Raw genomic sequence first — 25,910 nt, 5'->3', positions numbered from 1 at the left:
CCGAGGGTTATGTCAGGGAGAAGAGCTACCTATAGCACAGGTCTGAGGTCTGCCCAGGCAGCAGAGCCAGAGTCTGGAGACAAGCAGTCCTATGGCACAGCTCAGGCAGGGGCTGACACCCCTGGGCAGGCTGAAACAGCCGTGAGCCCATGGGCAGGGTGCAGGGGGGAGTCCTCGGGGGAGACTGGGCAGGGCAGTAGGGCTTGTCACTGCTCTCAAGGCTTTCAGAGTCTGGTCTTTTATTCTAGATACCAAAAGGGTCTGTTATTCTTAGAAACAGAAATAGGCTGAAAGTTTTTTTCCTGTATGTGTACCGGAGCCTGTCAGATTGTTACACTTTTGGCTGTTTATGAAGGATATTCCCTAGTGAACAGATAATCCCAGGGGTAGAAACGTCATTGCCTTGAAACTCATTGCAGGGACTTTCCTGCATTCATGCAGTGCAGACAGACATTTTAACATCCAGGCTGGCTCAGGAAATACATACACTCTCCTCATCTCTTGCCATGTGCACCAAATCTAGGACAAACAGCAGTTTCATCACAATTAATGCAATAAATTCTTTTTCTGGTTTCTCATTTTATAGTATTGCACAGTTCCCACTGCTCCTCTTTCCTTGCCCTGGCTGGATACCTTGCCAACAATGTGAGGGCATTAGGACCTGCAAGGTCATAGATTGTATCCCGTAAGCAAATGGTGGATTTCAAGGCAGTACATAAATTTGATTTCAGAAGATCCTCATGTTAGTAAAAAATCAACTGAAAATTTCTCAGGAGGTCCTTTGATAATCTTCAATGGAATACGTGGAAGATAGTGAATAGCAAACTCCTTTTCAACATTGCTGGGGAGAGGCAGCATAGTTTTCCTTATACTGTAATTTCTTTGTTGTTTAGTTTGCTTTGAGATTCATACTGATACATGTACATCTGGAAGAGCTCTAAGAGATTTGAAATTTTAAGTACTTTGTTTCCTATTCACTTTCAGTAATGGGGCCATAAACAACATATTCACGTTACTCAAAGAGCACTGATGTAAAGTATGTAAAGTATATACCTTACATATAGTATTTAAGAAAATTGTTACATTTGGGATAAATGCTTATTTTTCTTTAAGTGTAGGTGATCTTCATAATTGGGTAGATGACTACATGTAGCTTCTGTGTCATTGCACTCTGCCTGGAACAGCTGTTCAGGAGAAACTCTCTTGCATACTTCTTATATTATAAACCAAGACATAGAATTAATTGATGATTGGCTGCTTAAGTAAATGCTTGGCTGCTTCTCCTTACTGGACCACCTCCTTCCAATACCTTCTTTTCATTTTTTACATAAATAAGTGGAAGAGGAATGCTTTGCATTGCTCTGTGTTTTTTTCCATGTATCACCATTCACTAGGGTAATTCCAGTGAATACCTGAAACAAAAGGTAAAAATACCTTGAGACATCTTTTTGCCCTTTTTTTGCAAGAAATAAATCTCTCTGTCTTGATAGACAACTCATCTATATTGGAAGTTACAGTCTGATTTTGTGGAATCATTGTGGTAAGTAGCTTGATTTTGTCTCATAGCAGCATCCTTTTTTTCCGCCTTTCCTTTCAGACAAAGCCTCTTCCAAAATTATTCACACAGCTTTTCAGCAGTTTTCAAGTTTTTCTAGTTTGCTTCTGTTCCCTTTGGCAATGTAACTGCTGTTGGTGAATCTTGAACAGATACACAGAAATCTAAACCACACCTTCCAATATGCATGCTGAGACTTGCATATTGTCCTGAAACACCAACATGACATTATGGCACTTCTGGAGTGAAATAGTAATTGGGAGGTATTGTAAAAGTAATATATGCACGTACATTTCTTTTAAAAACAACTGTTCACTTGAGGTGGACAGAATTAATTGTTTGCCTTAGAGGTGCTGTACTTCTGTGGATGACCATAGTACCTTTCCCACAAAAGGCTGGACCAGATGATCTTTCAAGGACCCTTCCAGCCTGGGCTGTTCTACGATGAACCTTTGTCCAGAGCAAAATTTGGACAAAGATCTGTAACGATGCTCAATATCATCCAGGTTCAACTACAGTGAGAGTGCTAGCTACTTTGGTTTGATACCCAACAGAAAGCCTGACATACTTTGAAGGACTATGGGGCCTGCTCAGAGCTGTGCCTCTTAACTTTGGCCAGAGTGAGCCATCAAAGTGAGTGATGCTCAAGTGAAGGTCTCCTCATGCTTTGTTGTGCTTCAGTACTGTGTAACGCTTCATGAGTCTTACAGGAAGAGCTGATTTTCAGGCCTTATGGCCTTTAAGTGTATGTTTTCCTTCAGAATCATTAGAGCTTCCATAAGAGCATTCTTGTAACCAAACAGAAGCAAGGATTATAAGCATCTTTTTTTCCAATGTGTATGTTGGCCAAACAGTAGCTATTAATGAACGTAAGGGTCACACAAATGTTGTTTTAGTAGTGTCTTTCGTACAATTAATTGGTAATACTTTCCACCTAGAATAAATTAAGCATAGCAACTGCCTGATCAACAACATGAGTCCAAGGGAAAGTAGTAAAATATGCCAATAATTAGAAGTCTGAGGTCATAGATAAATGTGAATGGCAGTGACTTCTAGCTGTTGAATGATCCGTTGAAGGAAATTGGCAGAAGCAGCTTCGTGGTCAGCTGGGAGATAAAGAATGGCTACTTTTTCCATTACTAGTTGAATTCTTCCTATAAGCCAGTATCAACAGGAGTGAAAATCAGGAGCAATAAAGAGAAATGGCTATCATGCTGTGTGCAGAGTATATTACAACCAATTCCATGTAAGCATTTTAAAATTACATGATTTATAGTGGTGATGCAATCTAATTCTAAAACAAAGCCTTGAAAACAATGCCAAATGCTTTTCTGAAACTGGAATATTTTCCTTAGAGTGGAAGACCACTCTGGTGATGCTCTTCGGCACTAGTGATGTCCCTCATCACTCTTTATACCTGAGAAAATTGCTTTCCAGATAACAGGGAAGATTTCCTTAAAAAGACAATTTCTTTGGTTTTAACCAGTCCAGTAGGCATCCAACTCACACTTTCAGGAAGTGCAGTTCATTATTACAAACCACAGACTTCTATCTATAATCTTGGACCTTTATGCATTGGCATGTATATTTTTCTAAAATTAACAGAGTTATTAGCTGTGCTAATTGTAATACAAATGGAAAATCTAGAGATACATTCAATGGGCATGAAATATTAAAATAAGAATTTATTGATCTTTAGGCTCATTTATAGCCAAATTTTATAGATCAGCTCATTATTTGTTATTTGCAGATCTCAGCACATGGCTAATATCTTCTTGTCCTTTGTCTAGCCACCTGGATACATTATCAAAGTTGGATAAGATTCAAACAGGAAGTTTCATGTATAAGTACCAAGAAAGAAGTGACCCATTATGCAGAGTTGCTTTGAATTGCTTAACTTGTAAATCCAACATGTCCTTCAACAGCATGGTTGTGCTGCTGTTGCAGGATAAGTGCCCTGGGAATAATGTAGTGAGTAATCTGGATTGTTCTGAATATGGGCTAACTAGCTGTGTTTGCAGTATGTTATTATTCATTAAGTGAATTGCAACAGCAATAAATAGGTGTTGTCATGGACCTATGCAGTCTATATCAGGTACTCTTAAAACGGGATGCAGTGAATCACAGATGCTGCAATTATTTTTGCAAAAGACTAATGAGCCAAGTGCTAGTTAGCTACAGAATAATTAGACTAGCAGCAGCCAAGCAAAGATTTTGGGGCAGGAGTTGTTTCTTTGTGTTTTTGTCCAAAAAGGCAAGGCAAATAAAAGAAGAATCATTGGGATAAACTGTGTCTTGATCTTCAAAGACTGAATTTCTGAAACAATTTTTGAATGGCAAATAATGGAGGAAAAACCTGATTCTCAGGTGGACCTTGGTTGGCATATGGAAGGATAATGAGTATGTATGATTGTATATATGTAGTGATTACATAAAGCGTTAGTTTATAGTGTGACTATATCCAAGAGCAGGGAGCTGAAATCAGTAACCCAGAAATCCTTGTGTCCAATGTGACTTATGAGGTATAAAATTAAAGGTTTCTATATATGGTCCTGTCAAGACACTCCTACAACCCTAAGCACAAGTGCAGTTTGCTGTAAAATGATTGCCTCTCTTTACTTTTGAAGCATTGCATCTTCTAGCATGGCTCTGGTTGACTATTAAATCATACAGTATGTCCAGAGAAATCATATGAGGTTTTGCCTTTACTATTAAAAGTAATAATACTTGCTTTGAGGGGACATGGGATATAGAGATTTCCATCTGTTTGTTCACACTTTTAGGTAGCGCAGCATGTTTGTACTGTTCAGGTAATTTAGCTTCTGATTCTACCCAAAGCCATACAATGACAAATTTTAAATCAGCTGGAACTGGAATGGAATATAGGAAAACTACTTCATGTGACAGTAATTATAAAATATTTCATGAATCCAGGAAATTATTTCATTAAACCTGATCTTCCCTCAAAGCTCTTTGGATGTACTAGAAAATAACTATTCTGTTGCAAATGTAGATGTTTCCGGGCACCACTCAGTTTACATTTTCCTCCTGTCTTTTTCACCCCTCCTGCCTGCCCTCCTCTATTGCTAGGGGCAGAACAGCTGGCCTCCTGACCTTTATTGTATTTTTATTTGAGTTAGCAGGCAGACCATGCACAAGAGTAGAGAGATTAGTTTCCCTTTTTCCTACAGCGAGTGTGCTGCTTCATGGTAATAAAATTATCGTTACCAGTGCTGTGTATGTTACAGAGCCAGTCCAGTTTGTTCCATGATGAACCAGGCTATCCACATTGTTTAGATCTTCTGGGATGGGTAGCTGTAGCATAAACCTGTCCAAAGACTTCTGTTTTTTTGGAATGCAAGACCCAAGCAGGCACACTGAGCTGAGCTGTGTGTTGAACCCTTATGGCAGAAGCCCTGCAGAAGGTACAACTGTGGTGCCAGACTATGTGATCTTAATGCTGAGATCACCGTGTAGTTGTTTCAGTCCATGATTTGCATCTCTTCCATCACTTTAGTGTTGCTTTGTAAGTGTATTTGTTTGACTTTGAAAGTACGTTACAGCCAAAGGAAAAGCTCCTTCTCATAGGTAAGGCCATCAAAAAATGTTTTGGGGATCTGCCCCTCTCTTCTGCCTTTCTTCTTTCCCTTAGTTCATGTGATAGTGATTCTGTTGCCCAGGTTACAGAGGGCTATCAGCAGCTTTGAGCAGTCACACGAAGCAAGGGGAAATGACAGGGCAGCAGGAAGAGGTAAGAAAGGAAAGAGTTATTTCTTGATTCCTCTGTGTCCTTGTTCCAGGGCATAGAGCTGTCTCAGTTACCCTGACCTCTCTAAACAAACTTCTGTGTAGTGTTTAAATGATAAAAAGAGAAGGAATGGAAAGGAATTTAAGTTTTGGGAGAGAAAAAGATTTCTAGCCCAGGCCTGAAACATCAAGGTTTATTGTAATTTATAAAATAATAATACCAACAACACCTAGCAATTACAGCTTTTGGTAACTTTGAAGCATTCTGCAAGCATGCTTTTTTCAAGGCTGCCTTTACGAATGGGAAAACTACTTTAATTGATGCTGACAGGCAAGCAGCTGATGAAGTAGAATGGACAGCAGTTTTTAGAGAGAGGTGGAAAACACTTGGCACATCTTCTATCTTTACAAAGCTCCAGAAGTTAAACTATAGCCTTTCTTTGAGAACTTCATGCTGTACTAACCCACTTGTTTATCTCTTCTTAATTTTGAGGCATTAACAATTGTTCTATGGAAATGAATTCTTCTGGAACATGTAGTATTATGCCAGCTCTGCTTAGAAATCTGTTGCAAGGTCTGAACATTTGTTCTGAAATGATTACTGTCCAAAGTGCCATTTTGATTATTAGTAATTCAGGTGACTAAATGCCTGCGTAACAGTCACACAAGGTTTAGCCGATTGATGCTGGATCTTTATCTCCAGTAGGACATTCTCTTAAGACTGATCAATTTGAATGGCCTTCCATTAGCTGTCCTGGTGATCCCAGAATACAGAGAGCAAATGGTTTAGCCTTTAATGTTTTACCAATAGTGACATATATACAAATAATTGACCATGTTTCTAGTCTTCCACCCTGTGCATTCACTTGGGTGTAAGTAAAGCTGAGAGACCTCAAAATAACACTGGTGGGCATGATGCTGAATGCAAAATGCAGATCAGTACAGTAAGAGAAGACAGAGCAAAACTCGAGAAGTGCAGAAGAGAGCTGTAGTTAGCTGGTGTTCAGTAAAATGTTTGGATCCTATTTGAGGGCATTACCATTCTGTTAGCCTTCTTTTGTTTTATTTTTCCCAGATAAATTCTGCAGAATTCTTATTACTTATGAGACTGATGGAGCAACTTGTTTTTGAGGCTTACATTGAACTGGGAAAGGTGAATTTGAGACCTATGGAAAATGTCTGTGCCTAGACTGTGTAAAACTCACCTACATTTAGTTTTCCTAAAAAGACTGAAATTCAGTGCAGGCTGGAGGAGAGACTGAAGAGAAAAGATTCACGAACTTTCCAGGCAAAGACTGGGCAGATCATTTTGCATCAGAACTGCATTGATTTTTTATGGAAGTTGGCAAGTCTTACTGCAAGTGCTACACATAGTAGGTTTTCACAAAGTGTTTCTTGACATATAGATGGCATTTGTCCACCTGATTTGAGAAAATTATTTAGAAAAGTATTTTCTAAAGCCAAACTCCAGACACATGCTGAGCCTTTAACCTGCAAGCAGGTACATTTCAGCCCTGCTTGAGCCTTTGGTAAAATCGATGCATCACAGGGCAAATCTTGTCTGAGAACCTGACTAGAGGAAAGACAGTTATACAGAATTTTCTTGCAAGATACAGAGAGAAAAAAAAAAAGCTATATGAGCCAAGCAGGAATGATACACCTCTGACAGCTTTGGTACAGATTATTCCCAAGCAAAGGGCTTTTGCTCTTTGTTTGCTTTATGTTAGATATCTGCTTCTTTGATGTATTTGCTGGTATGAATAATCATTCCTACCAGTTATTTCTTTAGAGATACCACTTCTATCTGTTGTTAACTAAAGCAAAACTCTGATTTAAGTAAGTTCTTTTAATTTTCAGTTCTTAAATTTTGTCTAAAGGATAACATACCATATCTCCCAAACTGTTTCCAAGAGCTAAATACGCTAACGTACAGTGTGATTGTAATTGCCATTTTGAGTCAACATACCAATAGTAATTTCTTAAGTAAAAAGAAACATTTGAAAAATATTTTAAAATCAAGATCTCTTTAAGATATGGAAGTCTTTGTAGAATCATATTAACTGTAGATGATTGCTGGCTGGGATTTCTCTTTTGCAACTGAAATGTAAACTATTTATTACAGAGATAAAGGAGCTTTTAAAAGGCATATACAGCTCCAGTTCCTTGCTGTTCTGCCCGGCTCTTGCCATTCTGAAGAGAATGCACTTTTGGCTTTTTTACATCTGTAGGATAAAGAAACTGTCATTAAATTGAAGTGTGAGAGGACAGAACTAAACCAGGACTTTCTCAGTTGAGAAGCATGATTGTAGCAAGCAGGATATTTAGTAGTAATTGGAGTGACCTGGCAAAACAGCAGCAGCTAAATTTTTTATGTAAATGGATGTCATATAAACTCATTTGATTTTGTGCGTTGTTCAAAGCATTGTGTCAAGTTTGTTTGGTTTGAGTTTTTTTCTTCAGAGTGCATTTGGTGCTTAAGAAAGCAGGGTCAAGTAAAGCTGGTTAGCAGAGTTGCTCTTTAAATTTTCTTGTGCTTTTTAGATTAAATAAGGAAGAGGTTTCTTAAGGGAGTGCCCAGAGGGACTTCATGTGCTTTGGTCTTACTTCAGTTCTCCTTAACCCATGTTGCTGGAGGGAAGGAATGATATATGAAAGATCTTACAAATTGGCACATTTTAATATTTTTTTTTGCAGAATTTGCCCACAATTACAAATTTGTACTTTGCATATTAATCTTTTATCTAAGCATGTTTTACTTTAGTGGGCTTTTAATCTGCTTCAGTGATTATTCAGTAGGTAAATATCTACAAAAATGGAACTTTTTGAACAATAACATGTCAGACTGCTCACACCCATGCATAACTAAGTTTGATCGTAAACTCACTTGACACCAGTGGCAGTCATGGTGTTATTCCATGGCTGCTTGCACAGTAAGGTTGTCTCCTCACCCTTGATTTGAACGTCTGACCATTTGTATAAATAAAGCAAACGCCTCATACTGTCAGAAACTGTTAGGTGGCTGAAACGGATTCAAAGTATTTATTATATTAAGAATATAAAAAAGATAACTGTAAATTTAAGTTCTTCAGAATTACTGTTGTGTTTGATTTGATTTTTAAACCTGACAGGTTTAAAGTCAGAATGTAGTCTATTTGAAAGGGGCAGCAGCGGGAAATTATGAGCATCAAAAAATTACCTTGCTAGTTTGGTATTCAAATATATGATTCTCTGAAAGGAAGGTTTTGGCACAAAACTCTGGTCTGCTGGTTTATCTTTACGTATCATTTAATCAACTGAGAAAAGATTCAGTTGCCATGTGAAAAAATGTGTTTTACTTGGGTTTCATGAGGTACTATTATTGTTACCTGCATTCACCCATCTGGGCAGTCCCATACATATAGACATTTAATAAGGTCTGTAGCCTGGAACTTGAGAGTTCAGGCTGCTTCTGTTGGAATTTATGCTATTTAATACAATTGCAGGTGGTATTAAAAACACACTTCTGTGATTTCTGTCAAGGTAATTGTTGCATTACGTTCTGACCCTAAACTTCACAGATTAAGTACATATAGGAAGAAAAATCTCATCTACATAGCTTCCACTCATCAGAATAGAAATAATTTTACTTCTGTGATTTCTAGGTTGTTTTGGACAGCAAATTTTGCAAAAGCTCTGCAATTCCTGTTACATAGAGAGACATTATCAGTATAGTATTTTTACTGGTTTCTCTTTTCTGTGTAGCCTAGGTACACTTATTGTAGTGCTTCACAGAACATATGGTTAGCGTGGTACTTCATTTTATCAAGTATGACGATATAGATACTGTAGTTGTGTCAGTGTTTATTATTAAATTATTTACTATTATTATATAATGCTACAGTTAAAAGGGGGTTTTATAAATGGGTTTGTTGATATTTATATTTTATGTAATTCAATGTGTTTCTTCCTCTTTAGGCTGTCCTGAGTCCACTTATAGCAATTGCACTGAAAATATCTCAGATTCACGAGAGGACAGGGCGAAAGGGACCCACTGTCATCACCTGAAGCCACGGAAGATTGTTAAACCAGGGCCAAAAGAGGAACAGCAAGGAAGAGACAGGACCTTGCTGAAATTTGTTAGCCATTTGTGCCTTGTATGATTTTAAAAGTTTTCTTGGGAATAGAGGTAGGGTAGGAAGAAAAATTCAGTATAATATTGAGCATATTCATTTGCATTGATCTCCAAATACAGTAGTGTATTGACTTCTTTGTTTTACCTGCAATATCTTAATTTCAGATAACAATATAACCAAAGAAAGAGGCCTTAAACTTCAAGTGTTGTCAGCAATGTGACAGAAAAGGAAAACTGCTTGTTTTTGAATGCTGTGATAAAAGTTGGGGAAATTTCAGTTAGGGAGAGGTGGGGAGGAGTTGCAAAGCAAAGACGTGCTTGGTGAATATTGTTTGGGATCCTGTCATCTTCTTGTTGGTTTACAAAGAGGTATACAGAGCATGTCTGAGGCATAAGGGCTGTATGCTTACACTAAGCTTTGCAAAGAGTGTATTGCCTCTTCTGACACCGCTCCTCCTCTCCTGTCTCCTGTTGCTCATACATGCATGCTGGCAGCAGTGCTGTATACGTACTTGCACATGCTTCCAAAGAAGGGGTTATCCCATATTTTTTTTACCCCTGCTTTTAAAGCATATCAATGTGACTTGTGCCTTTAGATTTTCCTGATTTTTTGATTCTTTTTTTTCCTCCAAAGGGAGGTATGTGTGCTGTAGAAGCTGATTGTGTCCTTCCAGTGATATGTCGGGTGTGTAACCTGGCTATCTTTTGCAATATTCCTCATGTCAGGAGATGATATTGGTGCTTACTGTGTTTGAAAGGTAATCACTGCAAGTTCAGCAATTTTTCGTGGAGGAGTTATTAGGGAAGTTTTTTTAGTCTTTGGAGTACTTCTGCTCTGCTTACTTATGGTAAGTGAAGCATGTAGTGAAGAGGAAATGAAGACAAATGCTAATGAATTAAATAGAAATACTTGTCTGATTCACCAGCTGGACACAGTTTCTGTTAGATTCTTTGTATCAGTGGATCATGGAATAAAAATTTGGGGAGTGCAAAGGGGGAAGATATGTCCTGGCATAGATCTGAGAAGGATATTGGGGATATGGGCAGCGTTTTTCTGCTTATGAAATGATACTGCAGTTCTAGCTACAATACTGTTCTCTGAAGAACACAAACACTTTATGCATGTGACTTGTTTGAAAGTTTTGCTTCCTTGGGAACAGTGTGGTCACTTGTATTGTTCATCAGGGTGGCTTTGTGCAACTTGCCTCTTTGCAGTGTGTTTCAATTCATTGTGGTTGTCAAATTTTAGTGCAATTTATATAACATTGCAGCAGAGGAAATTGTTTTGATTTCTTTCAACACTTCTGTCAAAGAATTGCTATGGCACTTAGTACACAATAAAGAGTAATGCTGTATTTCTGTCTTAATACGTAATTGTGGACAAGACACACTGCACTTCCAAGCATCCTAATAAAAATGCCTTTAATACAATTACATTATCTAGTTAATTGTCTCTAAACAAATAAGGTATTAATGTTCTCACATAGTGTTCTACCTTACCATTAAGTATTCCGATAAACCAAAAAAAAAGATTTTAAGACTTTATTCTTTTTATAAGGATTTTTTTGAAGATAAACACAGTATCCTCATATCTACTTTTAAATGTAATGATATTAATCTTTACAGAGACCTTGTTTATCTATTCTTTCATTTTTCTTATATATCAAACTCCTCTAGGTGCAGGATAGTACGCTCCTAACTAGTGGATCACACATAGTCAAGCACAGACACTCTCAGGATTATGACACTTAGTTCAAATTGCTGGGCTGCATGCAAAACTTTCTGAAAGGCAGTCCACACACCTCTAAAATCTCTTACACATTCTCCGACAATGAAAGGATTTTTGATCACATGGTGAACTAACTAGCTATTCTATCAAGTATCCCTTTAGCCAAGCTTCTGGGACTGGGACTCGCACTTTTGACAAGTAAGATGTGCTGAAGCTACATGTCTTTCAAGATGCAGTGGGAAGACTCATGCGTAACACATTGGGACTGTGAAGAAGCATACTTGTGCTTTTATCGGAAAGTCACTAGAGCACTAGCTGCAGTAGATGGCAGTCTGCTTTCATGAAGACAGTCTTCATGAAGAAAGGATACATTTTAAAATCTCAGTACTGACTTTCTCCTGGGCTTCAGCAACAATAGTCATGTCTCTGTACTGAAATGGAGAAAAGGGCTGTTTGTATGGTTTTTAATAGCTATCAAACAGCACATTTCCATAACTAGCCTAACCCCAATTCCACGTGCCATCTCTTTCTTATGGCAACTGGTGATACTAATAAAATGTAACAGCTGGTATTTTCCACCAGTTAATTGCTTTTCTCTGCAAGGAACTGAATAAAACTTTCTAAGGCTGAAATACAGTGTGTATCTATATATCTGATGTGTTGGAGAAAAACTGCAGCCATAATCTCATAAAGTGGGCTGCATTTCCTGAAGTCTTGTACTTACTAACATGAGAGATGAATGCTTGGAAAAGAGCAACATACATGAACTTACACAAAGGTGTAAGGCTCCTAAAAATGGACCATGCATCTAGCAGAGGGAAAACTACTGTTAAAATTGTTTGTCTTATTACAGTGTCTAGGCACTATGACAGAGACCCAGACCATTCTGTGGCTATTGCTGGATTAGGAGTTTCATCAAGTCTGGAAACTGCAAGATTCCTGTGTTATTCAGCTGTGATTGCACTGACATTTACTTGGACAGTAATTTTGTTTCCTAAGACCTCAGATTTTTCCGTACCCAGCATATATGAGATATAGTGCCAGCACGCTGGAGGAAAAGGAGCAAGAGGGATTCGGGGAGACCAGTGAGAGAGAGAACAATTTCAGGGTACATCAGCAGAGGGCTGGCCAAGACAGGACTTGAGTGGGTCCCAGGAACAGAGAAAGAGGTCGCAGGTGGCAGAGAGGATTAGGAGAGGACAAGTTGCTGGGTTCAGCTGGAAAGAGTGAGGTGTGGTAAAAGAATATTAATAGCGTAACAACGGATTTGAGAGAGGGAAAGAGAGAAAAAGGGAGTAAAGATGGGAAGGGAGCATAGTCTAACAATGATTTAATAATGTCCAACATGAAAGAAAACTGTCTGTAATCTTACCTGTTTAATGACAGTGTATTGTAGTAACTGGTCTTACGATCTAAGATAAATAGTAGTCTACACTAGGGGGAAATAAAGGCAAATTTGGAGCAGTATTGATTGGTGACTGACATAACTTTAACAGTTTACAAAACCACAGTAGTTCAGGCTGAATTACTGAAAATGGTAGTAGGATATAGTGCCAATGTGACTAGAAGCAACAAATTGTTTGGTGTAGTCTCACTGGGGAGCATGGTTGTGGCTTTTTACCATACAGGCTTCTAGCATCTGCTCTTCAGCATCATGTCGTTTGAGCTATGCCATAAAATACCAGCAAATTCACCTGCCAGCACAGCTAAATTACATTTTCCGTTGGGACAAGTGCCCTTCTGTAAAAGTTAGTGGCAGGATGAGAAGCACATTGTGTTCAAAGAGACCATTTGGAAGGCAGCAGTACTCACCTGAACCACGGGATCACAGAATCCTTGAGATTACAAGGGACCATCTAGTCAAACAGGACTAGAATCATCTAGTCAATCTACCAGCTCAGAGCAGGGTCAGTTAGAAGGAGATTGCCCAGGACCATGTTCAATCAAGTTTTGATTATCTCCAAGACTGGAGACTTTACAATCTGTCTGGGCAAACTGTTCAATGGTTTGACTACTCCCACAGCAAAAAAAAAAAACACCCCACCCAGCTTTCTTCAGTGTTCAAGTGAAATTTCATGTGTTTCAGTTTGTGCCCATCACCTCTTGTCCTTTCACTGGGTACCACTGAGAGAAGCCTGGCTCCACCCTCTTCTTCATCCTCTTCCACCTCTCTCTCCCATCAGGTACTTACAGAAATCAGTAAGATCCTTCCTGAGCCTTCTCTTCTCCAGGCTAAACACTCCCAGTTCTCTCAGCCTCTTATTGTATGACAAATGCTCCAGTCCTTGATCTTTGTGGCCCTTTGCTGAAGGTAGTCCAGTATGTCCACGTCCCTTTTGTACTGGGGAGCCCAGACCTGGACCCAGCAGTCCAGATGCGTCTCAGCAGCACTGAGCAGAGGAGAAAGTTCACCTCCCTCCACCTGCTGGTGATGCTTTTCCTAATGCAACCCAGGGTGGCCAATGGCATGAAGGTGAGTTGCTGGCAACTTGTTTTCCAGTATGTGACCCCCAGGTCTTTCTCTGTGGAGCTGCTTTCCAGCCCACTGGCTCCCCAGGGGCAGAACTTTGCATTTCCTTTTGCTGAGCTCTGTAAGGTTCTTGTTGGCCCATCTCTCCAGCCCATCCAGGTCTCTCTGAAATGGCAGTAAAACCTTCTGTTGTGTCAGCTGCTTGTTCCAGTGTTCTGTCATCTATCATTTATTGTCCAGATAATTAAGAAGGATGGTAAACAATATTGGATCCAATATTGACCCTGGGGGACACTGCTGGTGACTGGTCTCCGGCTGGACTTTGTGACAGTGATCACAACTCCCCGGGCCTGGCTGTTCAGCCACTTTTCAATCCACCTTACTGTCCACTTAGTTAAACCATATTTTGTCAGTTTGTCTATGATGATGTTATGGAGGTGGTGTCAAAAGCCTTACTAATGTCGAGGCAAGCAACATCCGCTTCTCTCCCCTCATCCGCCAAGCCAGTCATCTCATTGCAGAAGGTCATCAAGTTGGTTAAGCATCATTTGCCCTGCATAAATCCATGCTGACTACTCCCAATCACCTTATTGAGCATGGGTTTCACAAAGGTTTCCAGGACTGGTTGCCCCATCACCTCCCCAGGGACTGAGGTGAGGCTGACCAGCCTGTAACTCCCCAGATCCTCCTCTTAAAAGACAGGAGTGACAATTGCTCTCTTCCAGTCCTCAGGAACCTCTCCCAGTCACCACAATCTTTTAAAGGTAATGGAGGGTGGCCTTGCAATGGCACGACCCAGCTTCCTCAGCACCATGCACGTACCCCGAGTCATCCCATGCCCTTTAAGTGCTCCCTAACCTGATCCTGCTCCACCCAGGGTAAGTTTTCCTTGCACCAGACTTTTCCTGTGGTCTTGAGGGCCTGGGACCCTTTTTTTTTTTTGGTTCCTGTAGTCTCAGGTAAGCTGCAGTGGAAGGAAATTCTTATAGAGACAGCTCAGAGGAGTCAGAGAAGGTTTTTCCTCTTGCAGTTGCTAGTTCCCTCCAAGGAGCTGTGAGCACAGCCAGGGTCATCTGTTTAGCAGCCAGGAAGTGTATTCAGTGTCTTGTATTGTGTGCTTATCCTGAATCATGGAGGCCACGTATCATATAAGCAAGTACAAGGCATTTGTTTTAAATAGAAAATTTATTAATGAATTCAATAGTAAAATACCAGCTATTAGTACCTCAAAATAAAACAAGTAACTTGAAAGGCATGTGATACAAAAATAAGCATTTACAACAAATAATTTACAAATTCCAAACTAAAGCTGAGTTAATAGGTTTCCCAAGTTAGCTAATGTTACGTTACAAAGCCACAAATGAGGGCTCTCAGCCGAAACTCCTTATGAGGCACAAGACATTTAAGATTGATAACAGCATGATGCTTCATTTACCTTGCAGCATAAGAAACTCCTGTTGCCAGTGATGTTGGCTTTTGCAAGATACAGCCTGGTCATTTCTGTCTCTATGGAGATTCCTTCTGCTTTGAAATACTGAGCACCTTATATATGTATAAATGTATATATGCATATACATACATACGTATATACATACATACATACATACATACATACATATATATATCCCCTTCAAACAAATGATCAATGCTTTTCCTGGGCAATTTCAGCCTAAGTGGTGTACTATTAGGGATCGCTGACATACGTCTTCTTCCAGCTTTCCCCACTTTACAGATGCAGGGGCTTACCCACTGCCTGTCTCAGATGTTCTGACAGATATTGCTCTTTCTGGGGTTCCTTGGCAGTCTGTATCCTGTTGGTAACTGTTTTCTTGTGTGGATGGCTGAGAATTAGACTCCTCTCTGGGGTCTGCGTCTTGGTCACCTGTTTGCTGCTGCGCAGATGATTCGTACAGTGGTGCCTGTTCCTGGTCAGTTTCACTGATGAACTCAGCACTGCTTTCACTATACGGAGGTGGAGGGATGTTGATGACTTCTTGCTGTTTTGGTGTGGAGGCAACTGGCAGTGAGGAGGTCTGTTTTTCAGGATCTGTGCTGTCTTCATAGGAGGGGGGATAGAAGTCAGACCTGAAAAAAGCAAACCAAAAAGAAACACATCCTGGTGAAATGTGATTTATCTCAAGAGAGCTTGGTTAGGTGCTTTGTCTGTTACGTTTCCAAAGTCTAGATCAGGCCTAAACTGCAAATGGAAACTTAACTAGGTTTAGATCAATGGAATATATTAGTATGAAACAGCTGGCATATCTGGGATGGTTACCTGTGTCTTTCTACAAAATGTTTTATTAAAACACTGCATTCTAAAAAGATGAGTTTTCCCCATGAGAGGTTCCACGCATGGCATACAAACACTTGTGCTTGTGAGTATTTCAACAGGAGCCCAAGTTTGATTTGGAAGAAGAAAGATATCACTGTTCAAAGTAGGTTAAATTAGTGAGTTGTTTGTTATTACAATAATCATTGTTTTCCACAGTTTTGAAATACATTTTGCATGTTTCTGCTCATCTAACCAAAATTTGCTAAGTGTTATTGTTATAGTATCTTTAGAGCACCCAGTATCAGTGTTTCTGGTGTGGTTTCCACAACAGTCTGGGAAAAGTAATTCATATCCAGTGACCCTGTTAAAGACTTTTGTCAGGCCTAGTGCCAATCAGTTTAAGAAACTTTCTCTCAAAGTGTCAGAGTTTGCTCAGACATAGAAGATACGATTACACAAGAAAACTTTAGCAGGAGCCATATAGCTAGCTGAAGCTCCCTACATACCTCATTGTTAATAATATGGGCATCTATCCCACAGCAGCACATCTGGAATTGTCTTTTGGGATGGAACTAATGATGCTCCTGCAGGAGCTCCTTGAAGTCGGTGTTGCTGTACCTGCTGCCTCCATGCATGACTTTGGACCGCTCTGTGCAACATGCTACATTTCCTGTACTATACCTTGCCTTATGTACTGTTTGCACAAATTGCTGTTCGGACATTGCTGCTTGCTTTAGAAAATCAAATTTCAGATTACAGTTCTCTCCATAGAAATATAATAGAACGGCTACATATTTTTTTATTTTCTAAAGACCTTGTATTACTTTCTTCTCACAGCATATTTACAAAACAGCATTCCTCCCCCCCAGTTCATCAGCAGCAGTCTGCAACACATACCTGTCTATAGTGCTGACATGGAGCTCTCCATGGCTGGGGTTTCGAATAAAGATACTGCTGAGGCGTCTGAATTTCAAGGCTTCATGGAAAGTGCTCCAGAAAATGCCAGTCAAAATGAGAAAGAAACCCAAAGTTAACAGGCAATAGAACACCAGCTCGTTATTTCCACATCTGCATGTATAGGAACTCGTGGAAATGCAAAGGACTCCCAGACAAATAGTGGAGAAACCAAGTAAGAGCATAAAAAGCCGAATGAAGGTAAAACCAATTTTCGGCATCTTTCCAAGCAGACACAGCACTTGGTTCCTGTCTGCTGTTTGTTTGCTGGCTCTCTCAGCTCTGCTGCTCATCTTCATGCATTGGTACTTTATACACTTGAGGATCAATTGGCCTTTGGACAATTAAGAGAAGCAGGCAGTTTTAAGATACTCATTAACTCTTCGAGATACTCATAATCTCTTTTGAGATTAATTTGTAATCTTAAACTTACTTTAAGGAAGGAAGCAGAGACTTCCTGCGTCATTCCTTTGCCACCGTAATCTCTGGAGTACATACTGAACTGCTGCATTTGCTGCATGTTACAATTTGCAATGGTTTACACAGTGCTAGTTTATGAATGAGACCTGTATGTGTTTGTGTTTAAAAAAAAAACCAAATAACAAAACCACTATTCATAACTCCCTATTAAAAATTTGAAGGGAAAATGTACTTCTTTCTTAATCATGAATTTTCATTTATTATTGGATTTTGGTCTCCTGTCTCTGACACATTATTAAACTGCCTTGATATTTTTAATAATCCTTTGAAAAAGATAGACTTCTAGCTTGCTATGTGTTATAATCAATGAATTTAGTATATAAAATGAAAGAACTCAAGATTGCAGAATGTCGAAAAGGACATAGGCATACAAGAAATCTCTTACTTTGTTTGCAGGTTCAATTGTACTCTGACTCCTTTAGTGGTACTTTCTTCTCTCTTCCAGCAATTTTTACTGAGTGATTTTCAAAAGGGTCAGTGCTCAAGGCTAGCACCTTGAGCCTATACTCACCTATACTCACCTATACTCAGTTTTCCAAATATACTTAAGACATCTGAAATTCAGAGATGCTTGCTGCCAATAGATTTTAGGCCTAAATATTGCTACCTTTGATACAAAAAATAATCTTTAGAATTAGCCTATGGATCTTCTCTTGAAGAGTATACCCACTAGTTTTCTATAGAATGTAGCAAACTTCATAATCAGAACTTGTCTATAAATGCTACCTTATTTGGAACATTACTGATTATACCTCTTAATATTTTCAGTAATGGAGTAATTAATTAGCCCTTGCCTAAGTTTGGTGTAAAATTTCTGTTGCACAGTGAGCAAATCAGAACAGGAGACTGTTAAAAAAATAGGCTCAGGCTCAAATCTTTGATGCAATAATGACTTTATTGCAGGTATGCAAAAAATTGGGTGATATTTAATGAGGTTGGTTACGTATGGGTAACCACACATAACAAATGATTATGAGAATTTTCTGGCATGTCCTATCAGAAGGTTTCTTCCTACCTACTGTGGACTCTATTTCACTACACACAGTCTGGGGGAGCTGCAAGACTTCGGCAGTCAGTGCGATAAAACCTTCTAATATACTGCTTCAGTCTAGATGCTTAGGTCATTTATGCAGATCCTGAGAAAGGGAATCACATGTGATGGGACGAGGATGGTTCTAGCTCTTCCTGCAGTAAGCCTTCTCTGCTGGGCTGGAGGGGGTGGAGGGGGAAGCTCTTCGCAGGCATTTTCAATAGAGCGCTTGAGCCTTGTATCTTCAGCTTAGAGGAGGCAGTTCTGATGTCTGACTGGACAGGATTCCTGAAAGTACTGGGTCTCCTGTCTTACCCTGTCCTGGGCTGTACCTGTGTGAGCTGTGTGTCTTGTAAAACAATATAATCATTAGATATAATTTTTCTAAGGGGGGGCAATTTTTTTTCATAGCAAAAGTGAAAATACAGCAAGACCAGCTGCTGCCCTTCCTAAGGAAGACATTCAGGTAAGAAGTGATTTGGGGTAGTCTTTATTTCAGAGAAAAACCCTTCCAAAGTTGAAATAGTACTGTTCTCTTAGCCCTCGGTCACAGCCACCTAGGCAGCACGGAGAAAGCCTGGCACCGCTTCATGTGGAGGTAAGAGTGGGAGTGAGCAACGGCTGATCTGTGGCTGATACAATAAACTAGGTGATAAAAGTCAAGTGCTTGCCACTCTGCAATTCCTTCTTGCAATTCCTTCAGGTCATATTTCCTGCAATCCACCTTTTCATTTATCAAAAGTCACCTATTTATTTATTCTGATCTCAGTATTTGAAACTCACATTCACATGTAGTTTCCTGTGCTGTATTTGCCCTTGTTGTTTGATTACAACAAGAAGGAAATCATCTTACCAGTAACTTATTAGGCTGTCAATACTCTTGTGATTCTCTGGCATGAGGACATCACAGACTGCTGTCTCAGGGTCATTATACACAATAGCAATTCACAGACATACTTAAATATACCAAATCTCCAGGTGCATTGGATGCACAAAACTGTCACGCATGTTCCACTTAGATGTCTCGAACACTTCAACCCTCACAGCCTGTACAATGGCAAATCTCTCCTCAATACATTTTCGTATATTGTAGCTGGGGAAGCAGCTGATAATTACACGCTTACCTCTATGGTTTGGGCTACCTGCTCACAGAAAATGTGCTAATACTTTTGGGAAATACATTGTCTTTCCTGCTCATGAATTAAGACAAACAAAATTGCTCAGCAACGTTCCCCTTGGGAGCCCCTGGCTTGTTCAGTAGGACTGCTACAAGTTTCCAGTCGTGGATAGCGCATTTTGGATAGCCATAGCAACCTGATTCTCAGTGCTGCATGTTCCACTCCTCCATGTCCCTGGAAGGCCAAAGCAAGTTCCCGTTTTCACTCCAGGAATGTACTTTTTCCCATCTAGCCATCACAGGTCTAGGACTGTGTAACAGCACTGGTCAGGACCTCTCCTCCTGCTATGTATCTGCTGGCCTGCTCAACAGGGGTGTCATCTGCATGTAAAAACCTGCCTCAGCCATGCAAAGCACTGTGCTGACTTCCCCTCACACAGAGCTACAGCTAAGAAGCCTGTCACTGGATCCTGAGCCCTGCATCTTCTCCTGTTGCCAAAGCAATACTTTGATGCCTACAGTGACTGTGTGCTTCCAGGCTGTATCTGGCCTCTGTCACCATGGAAGAAAGGCTTCAGCATTCACCCCAGGCTGCATATCAGGTAAGTTTAACACATTCCTGGACTACCACACTTTTTGCCTGGGAAAGGGCAATTTGACTATCCTCCACCCTTCAGTGAAGCAGTTTGCAGAGAGGCTCAGGCGGCTGCAGCACTGACGGCACAGGGTGCTTCCCCAGCAGCCCAACTGCTGCACAGGAGTCTGGCGTGGGTGCAGAGCAGGGTGTTATTTCTCAGTGTGACCAATTTTACTGCACCTTTCACAGAGGAGGTTGAGGGTGGATAACCCAGTGAAACTTCATGTTGAGTTAATGCTGCAGGTAAGACCACTGCATCGTTCAGCATTTTAGCAGAGTACAGATACACAGAGGAACTGAACCTGTTTATTTGTCTAAGGAATTCAGCATTGTGTGCTAGTGTGTGCTAAGTACTATTTCTTATGGAATAATAATAAAAAAAAGATTATCTTGAAATTTGGACTATAGAATGCATCTTAACTGAATGCCAAGTTAATTTTCTGGTCCTTATTATAAGAAAAAAACTCCCTGTACATGATGTACATTCATGTACTCTGAATCTTGTACATGCATATTTTGTAACGAGCTATAAAATTTTTATCTTTGTGGCATGCAAGTTTACAGTCCATCTTGTTCACAGTGAGCTCTCCTGTACTATGTTTCCTTCTTAGAAAAATGGGAGTGAATGTTGTGTATTGGTACGTTTAATCGGTTTTAGGTTTTTTTATAATGAAGGCCCCCTACAGAGAAGATGAATTCTGCTCTTGCCATCCCACAGTAAAGACTCAGCTCCATGTGGCGGCAGTACTGCTTTGAAGCATGGCTGTAAGTGTGACAAGTTCATTTGCCATGTGCTCTCAGTCATGTGTCTACACTGCAGGCAGGTTTTGGGCTGCTTTCATAGGGATGCCTACCATAGGGATAACACTCCACGGTGTGAGTGTACACTTTTTCTGGAGGATGTGTTCCAGTAGCCCTTGAGGATGAGCCAGGATGGATATACAGAGGTATGTATGATAAATTTGTATCTATACATTACATATGCATACATACAGGCATTTACACAGAAGGGAAATAGGCATACGTAGATCATAGAATCACAGAATCATAAAATGGTTTGGGTTGGAAGATACCTTAATGATCATCTAGTCCCAGCTCCCCCTGCCAAGTGCAGGGACACCTTCCACTAGCCCAGGTTTCTCAAAGCCCCATCCAGCCTGGCATTTCCAGGGATGGGGCATCCACAGCTCCTCTGGGCAACCTGTTCCAGTGACTCGCCACTCTCACAGTAAAGAGTTTATCCCTAGTATCTAATCTAAATCTGCCTTCTAGTTTAAAACCATTAGCCCTTATCCTAATAATAACTGCTGCTCTCTGAGGTCTATCATCTCACTTATTCCCTCTGTCTCGCCAAGATAAGGCAACACTGAAGAATATCAGTGTCAGACAGGTATCAGGGTAGATTCAACAAAGGTTTTACATGTCTAGGCACTAGGTGTTTCCATCCATAACCCTGGGGCAGCGAGCATAGGAAGCTGACATTAAGCATCTGCATGCTCTGTGCAGTCCAGGAGATCAGCACCTCTGACTGGGACCCAGGGTGGCCCCAAAGTGTGTCCTTGAGCTCCCAGAAGAGGCAGTGGGAGGCCATACATCTCTTAGCAAGCACGATTCCTAGATGTAAGGCTACCACAAAGCTATGCTGGGTTCTGAATACTGCTCCCAGGTTTCTCCCCAGCTGCTTAACCTGGGGCTGATGGGTATTACAACATGCAGCTCACACCTCCCTATACTGCTTAGTATGGTTCAAGCTGCAAAATACAGCAAAAATTCAGCTGCAAAAGCATTGGATGTCTACAGCAAACAGATGCCTTCCCTTAAAAGAACTGCTCCACTGGAGAAGCCATAAAGTGGAGCAAATTCCCACTATGATGAGAAAGCATTTAGCACATGTGCTGAAGCAGGTTTGTCAGGGACTGGGGGATCATAGAAGACTGTTGCCTTAGCCAATGGTTTCACAAAATTCAAGTTTTTAAAGGAAGTGTCCCAGCTGTGACAGAAAAAAGCGGTGACCAGGAAGGGTAAAGCCATGTGTGGAGGCTAGGAGTTTGTGCAGGGAAGATGGGAGTGGGGGCTGGGGGCACAAGAAACAGGGGGGCCCCAGCAGAACCCCTCAGAGCCACTGCCAAGTCAGCGAAACTGGGTGCCTGCTCACCAGCAACAGCTGCTCTTCCAGAAAAGTAACTACAAAGGCGTAAGCACGTGACAGAAGCACAGTAAAATGAACTCTTTAAACAGGTATATAATTCACGTCTGTCTTGCCTAATATGAAGTCGACCAGTTCATCTCCCTGCTACCGCAGAACTGTCTCCCAAATTGCCTTTGCTTTGTGCTTTGTTGTTCCAAATATTCATAAATGCTCTTCCTGCAATTTGTTTTCTCCATAGGCTAACAGATCCAACTCAATCTACAACAACATTTTTCCTGTGTAATTTGTACTTTCTCCCTATCAGTTAAACACAGTCTACTTTACAAAATATTTTTTTTTATTTCTGCTTTTTTCATCTTTCATGTCTTACAGGCTACCCACAGACATAAGTAGAAATATTGAGTTATTCATGACTACTATCCAGGTAATTATTGTTATTTACTCCTTCTGTTGTACTTGTCCTTCTGCTACCACACTATTTACTGAAGTTATTATGACGATGAAAACACCTTTTACTTCCCATTTTCTGTTTATCAATCTGTACTCATTGAACTGTGTGTTTTAATTTTATAGCTGTAACATATCAGCATCACATCTGTGGTGTTGCAGGCTGAGTTAATTGCTACAGGAAAAGCTGGACAGGAAATTATATTCTGGCTATGTGAAAAAAAGGAAGGATTCAGACACATTTGCTTTCTATACTAGGAAAAAACATAAAAAGAGAGATTCTGAAAAATCTTTAATGAATAATTTACAAAGATTAAATAATCTTTATATCGCTCAGAAGAATCAAAAGCCAGTGACTAGGCTACCCCTCACAATGGGGGGAAGACCTGGTTTGCACGATAAACTTCATCTTTGGAAAAATAAATTCATTTTCTATCCCAGAGGGCTCTCTAGTAACTCTAAAAAAACTGGAGGAGCAAGTAAGAGCTGTCAGTGGCAGCCACTGGCTCCACAGCATGGTGAAGACAGAAGGTGCACCTCTTGGGGGGGAGCAGGCTTACAGTGCGACTGCAGGTGTGGAGTGAACAGAGGGCTGCTCAACACTGCATGAGAGCTGTGGATGGAGAGCTGACTGGGGAATGAGGCATTGGTCCTGTGTGGTGCTGTGGGAGAAGAAGAAGTAAAGGAGCTGCTTTTATGGGAAGCTGTATATCTGCCAGCTGTTTCACATTTGCAGGTCTTCCCGGTTTTGCAAGTTACAGAAGTTTTGTGTTTTCTGTAAGGGGTTAGTTAAGTCTGACAACAGACTATGGGTATCTTACCCTTGAGAACAGCGCTTCAGATAACTGCTTCTCTCATAGCAGGTATATAAAGGAAAACAAGAGGAGATGAGAAGCTGAAATAGCCCCATAATGCTATTTGATTTTCAGGGCTCCATTATTTTTCTTATTTTCTGTCACCTAAGATATTCTGTAATGTTGTTCTTGGCCTTTTTCAACTCCCCTAACACTGTGCAGCTAGACTGTTTTATTGGCAGTGAGTGTCTTGGACTGCATCAGGCTGGATGCGCAGATTTCCTGTTTCTCTTACAAAACAGGAAGAAAGTTGCTTCTGATGAGGATCAGGTGGGAAAAGGGAATAGCTAACACGGTGTGAATGTTGCTGAGTAGAACTGGCTGCAGACCAAGGTCAAAAGGTAGCAGTCCAGACGCACAAAAAGCACTTCTTAGGAAGTCTGACTGAAGATGAACTTAATGGATGTTCCACTGGATGATTTGATGACTGTGATTGTTTCGCAATTTGCATTTCACTTGGAAAGGTCATTGCTTATCCTGTATCCTGTTGAAACCTGTAAAGCAGTTTTCTCACAAACCAGTTGCTAGAATTATGCTACTCAAAAAGAAATTCATGACATCATATAAATTTTTATGGAAGTTGTGAAACACAAACATGTTTAAAAAATACTAATAAAATGGAAAAATTAAAAAACCATAAAATAAAAAAAGACAATTTCATGGAAATATGAAAGAAGTATGAGTACCAGCTGCATATCATATGATAGTACATGAGACAAGATAATGTCATATTATAGGTCACATGTGCTGCTGTTACTAAAAAGTGCTATTTTACCAGAAATTTCAAGATTATCTCTTTTGCTTTATTCTGAAACGTATTGTATTCTAATGAAATGAAAACTCAGCATTTAAACCTCTTTTGTTTTTCTCTTCTCTCACCTTCTAGCACCCTTAGCTGACATGATCTATTGGTAATAAATGACTCAACGAATATTGTACATTGCTGTCAATAATTCAGTGTAGCTTTACTAATGAGTCTCTCTTTAGCAAGTCTAGTATTCATTAAAAATATGCACCTGAGAGCATAGGAAATTAAGTTCCGCAGATATAGTCTCTTCTCCATATCATACCTGATTTAATTACAATGGTTTTGAGAGAGTTTAAGAGTGAACGAGAATAGAAGCAATACATCAAAACAGTATTTCATAGATCAGTTCCCAGCCAGTGAGTTTGATGATGCCTATGGAAACCTAGATGTGTGAACACAGCAAGGACTACTCTTTGTCTTTGAAGACATGGTGGTGTTATGAGGTCTAGCTGCTATTTATGAATGAATGATTGACCTACATAAAGGAAACCGAGTTCAATTTTTCAATTTTTTTTTCAAAAAGCGAATACCTGAAAGGAGCAGGGATGAAATGATTTGATTGAAAATAGTAAGTTACAGGATTTTTATTGGAAAATTTCCCTGAACAGTTGAGAATAGTCTACCCCAGAACCAGGTAGAATAAACAAGCAATAAATATTAATACTTAAAACAAGAAGTTAGATACTAAGTTTTAAAATCACTGAGAAAAAATTTAGTTTTAACAAATATTTAGATTTGCTTTTTGTTAACTCACACATCCATGTTTTCCAGGTATTCTTTCTGTTATAATTTTATTTGCTAAGCAATTAAATACAGTAATTGTGATAACAATTCAATACTTTAGGGTGATGTGGAATGTCTAGAAAAATGTCAGAAAAAATCACACACAAAATTAGGCAGTTCCCTAATGAATATGGAATTACCTTTGGCCTATATGGCTGTTAATAAATCTATCAGAACTTGTATATTAAAAAAAACTAAATGCAATGAACATGAGGGATTCTCAGCAGATGTGACGACTTCCTTTCTTTTAATTTCCTTCTGTCAAAAACAGAGTGCTAACTCCCTGTGTCAAAAAAGATATCACTAGACTTTCTTTTTTCTGTCTGCAAGAAGTTATAAAGGAAAGCTCTACCTGTTAAAATACAGGCATGCTGTATTTTTCTCATACTCAAATCTTTAAAAATAACACATCTAATGTGATATCCAAAAGCCTGGGAAAGCTGTGAACCGCATATGCATTCCTATCAAACCAGACATTATGGTTCTTTCTGTAGGATTGAAGGTTAAAAATTGTCAAGACTACAGTAAAAGCGAAAGCTTTTAAAATGAAAATGAAAATAATATTATTAATAATATTAATAATAATAATAATAATAATAAATCACCAAACAAAAGGCTTTTCTATTTACTTGCCTAGGCATAAGAATTAGAGCCATAGGTAAAACAGTGTGACTGCCTTAGCTGTGCAGTGTGAATTACAGGGTACGTAGGGCGGTTATCTCCATTTTGCTCTTTACCAACTGTTTACTACACAGTGGTGCCTCAAG

General features: G+C 39.8%; 2 protein-coding genes across 2 annotated transcripts in view; one reads left to right on the top strand and one right to left on the bottom strand.

Annotated features, from left to right (window-relative positions):
• PGM5 (phosphoglucomutase 5) overlaps positions 1–10,768 on the top strand; it is a 78,343-nt gene extending 67,575 nt beyond the window's left edge. The window contains exons 10-12 of the mRNA XM_080372633.1: positions 3,346–3,526; positions 6,378–6,455; positions 9,257–10,768. Coding sequence (XP_080228759.1) covers positions 3,346–3,526; positions 6,378–6,455; positions 9,257–9,346 — 349 coding nt within the window. The 3' untranslated portion in view covers positions 9,347–10,768. The remainder of the gene's footprint in view (positions 1–3,345; positions 3,527–6,377; positions 6,456–9,256) is intronic.
• TMEM252 (transmembrane protein 252) lies at positions 10,620–25,712 on the bottom strand. Its single transcript, XM_080372256.1, has 2 exons — positions 16,782–25,712; positions 10,620–15,697 (listed from the first exon to the last, which is right to left on the bottom strand). Exons 1-2 carry the CDS (start codon positions 17,135–17,137, stop codon positions 15,355–15,357), a joined length of 699 nt encoding a protein of 232 aa, XP_080228382.1. The 5' UTR covers positions 17,138–25,712; the 3' UTR covers positions 10,620–15,354.
• Positions 25,713–25,910: the final 198 nt, after the last annotated feature.

This window comes from Falco punctatus, assembly GCF_963210335.1.
Source record: "Falco punctatus genome assembly, chromosome: Z".
Classification (NCBI taxonomy): domain Eukaryota; kingdom Metazoa; phylum Chordata; class Aves; order Falconiformes; family Falconidae; genus Falco; species Falco punctatus.
The sequence above is the reverse complement of the archived record's forward strand: the minus strand, read 5'-3'. Positions and strand labels throughout refer to the sequence as shown.

Coding starts and splice junctions, on each gene's coding strand:
- TMEM252 (XM_080372256.1), bottom strand. CDS start 17,137: ATGAAGATGAGCAGCAGAGCTGAGAGAGCCAGCAAACAAACAGCAGAC. Junction 15,698..16,781: donor CATGTCAGCACTATAGACAG/GTATGTGTTGCA, acceptor TGCTTTTTTCAG/GTCTGACTTCTATCCCCCCT.